The sequence below is a fragment of the Austrofundulus limnaeus genome, unplaced genomic scaffold, assembly GCF_001266775.1.
Source record: "Austrofundulus limnaeus strain Quisiro unplaced genomic scaffold, Austrofundulus_limnaeus-1.0 Scaffold25, whole genome shotgun sequence".
Lineage (NCBI taxonomy): Eukaryota > Metazoa > Chordata > Actinopteri > Cyprinodontiformes > Rivulidae > Austrofundulus > Austrofundulus limnaeus.
The window spans coordinates 2,990,805-2,993,229 of NW_013952427.1; the positions used below are offsets into that span (position 1 = coordinate 2,990,805).

At 39.5% G+C, this 2,425-nt stretch overlaps 1 protein-coding gene across 1 annotated transcript; it reads left to right on the forward strand.

Moving 5' to 3' along the window:
• Positions 1-1,006: 1,006 nt before the first annotated feature.
• On the forward strand, positions 1,007-1,761 carry LOC106514967 (nuclear factor interleukin-3-regulated protein-like). Its single transcript, XM_014004526.1, has one exon. The coding sequence runs from the start codon at positions 1,007-1,009 to the stop codon at positions 1,733-1,735; it is 729 nt and encodes a 242-aa protein (XP_013859980.1). The 3' UTR covers positions 1,736-1,761.
• The last annotated feature ends 664 nt before the right edge of the window (positions 1,762-2,425 follow it).

Below are 2,425 nucleotides of genomic sequence, written 5' to 3' on the forward strand. Positions count from 1 at the left end.
TGTTGAGTTGACCAAAATAGACAGTTTTGCAAAGAATAGTTTTGTGATTTTTAGGCTTTTGAATTAAAAACACAATTATTGTTTGTAAATATACCAAAAATAACACTGCACTACGACGTTTGAGTAGTCTTTTGATTAAAGKGGGTGGGGTTATTAAGTAAAATCARCTTTTTTGAGCTTTATGTCAAGATGTCATTTCTTCATCAAAAACATACCCAGAGTTTTGCTTTGACTCATYCATGYAWGTTTGAGAAATCCTTGAATCTCCTGTGGCCACRTGGAGCTGCTTAAACACTTGCTGGTACAAAGCACAGCCCATTTTTACAAAGCTCCTCCCTGGAGCWCCMMTCCCMCARAGCATCGTCATGAAAGTGTGCTTAAGTGGGAGCATCAGAAATGGTAGGAGGTTCTTAAAGTGACAGAGGCCAATTTCAAGGTGTTCAGATAGATGAGGATGTAAAGGCAAAATAATTTTTCATGTACAGCATTTTCAKAACAAATGAAAGTATTATGTGCCTGGAAAATACATAATACCCCACTTTTAAACAYATGACATAAACATGTTGAAAGGTTTTTTAACAAGCATATAATGTATGTATTACTTTTCTTATTGGTATATTTTAATACTGTTTTGTTTTATTGCACTTTGAAATTGTATTAAGTATAGTAAGTATTTCTGTATGTTTTTAATTATAGGTTGCAGCAGTATTCTTTGGATATCTGAACTCACTGGTCTATGCAGAACCAAAAACAACCATCCTATCAGTGAAGACAAATCGATAGGTAAAACTCAAACCCAATGACGTTAACAGTTGTACAAGAGATATATGTGCTACTTAACCTCAAGTGAAGGTAAAAACAAAGAGCAGAAACTATTTTACTTTTCTTAGTATCATTAAAATATAAGCAAACTCTTGCCTTCATATCACCAAATTCCACAACATTTTTGTTAATCTAATGTATTTCATTTGGTTCCAGATCACTGTTTTAGGCTTTTTCATTCACCATGGATTCCCTCTCATCACCTTTCCAAAGAGACAAAGACAGCTCTGTTTTACAAGGCGACAATGTTTTGGTGCGTAAAGGSCCCCGTCGCAAAAGAGAGTTCATCCCAGAGGAGAGGAAGGACGATCTCTACTGGGAGAAGCGCCGTAAAAACAACGAGGCAGCCAAACGGTCACGAGAAAAGAGAAGGTTGAACGACTACGCCCTGGAGACTCATCTCATGGCTCTGAAAGAAGAAAACGCCAGGCTCTGTGCGGAATTGATGGCCATCAAGCTTCACTTTGGTCTAGTCCACAGTGCAGCCTTTACAGATCAACAAAGTAACCACCATACCCTGAGCAGTAGCCGACCCACGACCGCCCCCGACGTCTATCACCAATCTCTGCAAAGGAACTACCACTCTATGATACCAAATCAGCAATCTTCTCAACCATTTATAGTCCCTGCATACTCCCTCCATTCCATGAGAGGTTATTCCTACCTGAATGCATTTGGCCCTGCCGGATCTGGCTTCATCTCTCCTCTCGTCCTCCCACGCAACTTCCTACCAACATATTTGACTGATCCGGGCACTCCTGTTCTGAAGCCCATTCCCACCAGAGGAGCTTCAGATGAAGAAGAAGAGCAGCAGGTACCGAGGCAGCTGTACTGCTCTGCCGCTCAATATCCAAAAATCAGCACCAGAAGAGACAAGAATCCTTCTCCGCAAAGTCACTACATCTCTGACTGACAAAGACTGAAGGGTTTTTGACGTTTACTGTACCTTTAGACTGACTGGACTTTTAATTTCTTTTCCACAATGTCACAAGCCTGCTGAAAGGGATTTATTTCTGTGCATTAACACAAACTGTATATCAGAGCAAAAGCTCTTTTTGTGTAAAAGCAGCTGCGCTATTATTATATTTCGCAGTACGTGTTGGATGATGATCATTTACACTGCAGCCACAGAGAGAACGTAATGTGTGTGTAAATGTTTTGAATTGACTGTGTTTCTGTCTGTGCCGCTGTGCCATGCAGCTGCGCAGCACAAAAATGGAGCTCTGACACGAGCTGGTGCTCTCACGATTGTATGTTAAATGTGAGTCACTGATCGTAAAACCAWATGCCAACTGTTCAAATGTTACGTTTTGCATAAATGTTGATTGGAAAATGATTGTCAGTTTGTGGTTTCTTGTTGGATATTCACAAGTTATTGTAATATTCTTAATTTCATTTAAGGAATTGCCTTTTTTTCTGTCATCATTTCTTGTCATAACATGGTAATTTTATGTTGCTTGTGCTTCAATGGAAACAGTGAAGTACCACAACTAGTGGCTTTGGTTTCACATTTGTGTGGGCACCAGTAGTCATAATCTGTGTTCTTCTGTGACCACAGCGTATATTTCAATTAGTTTCAGGTAAATTTTTTTAAACGTTCTAA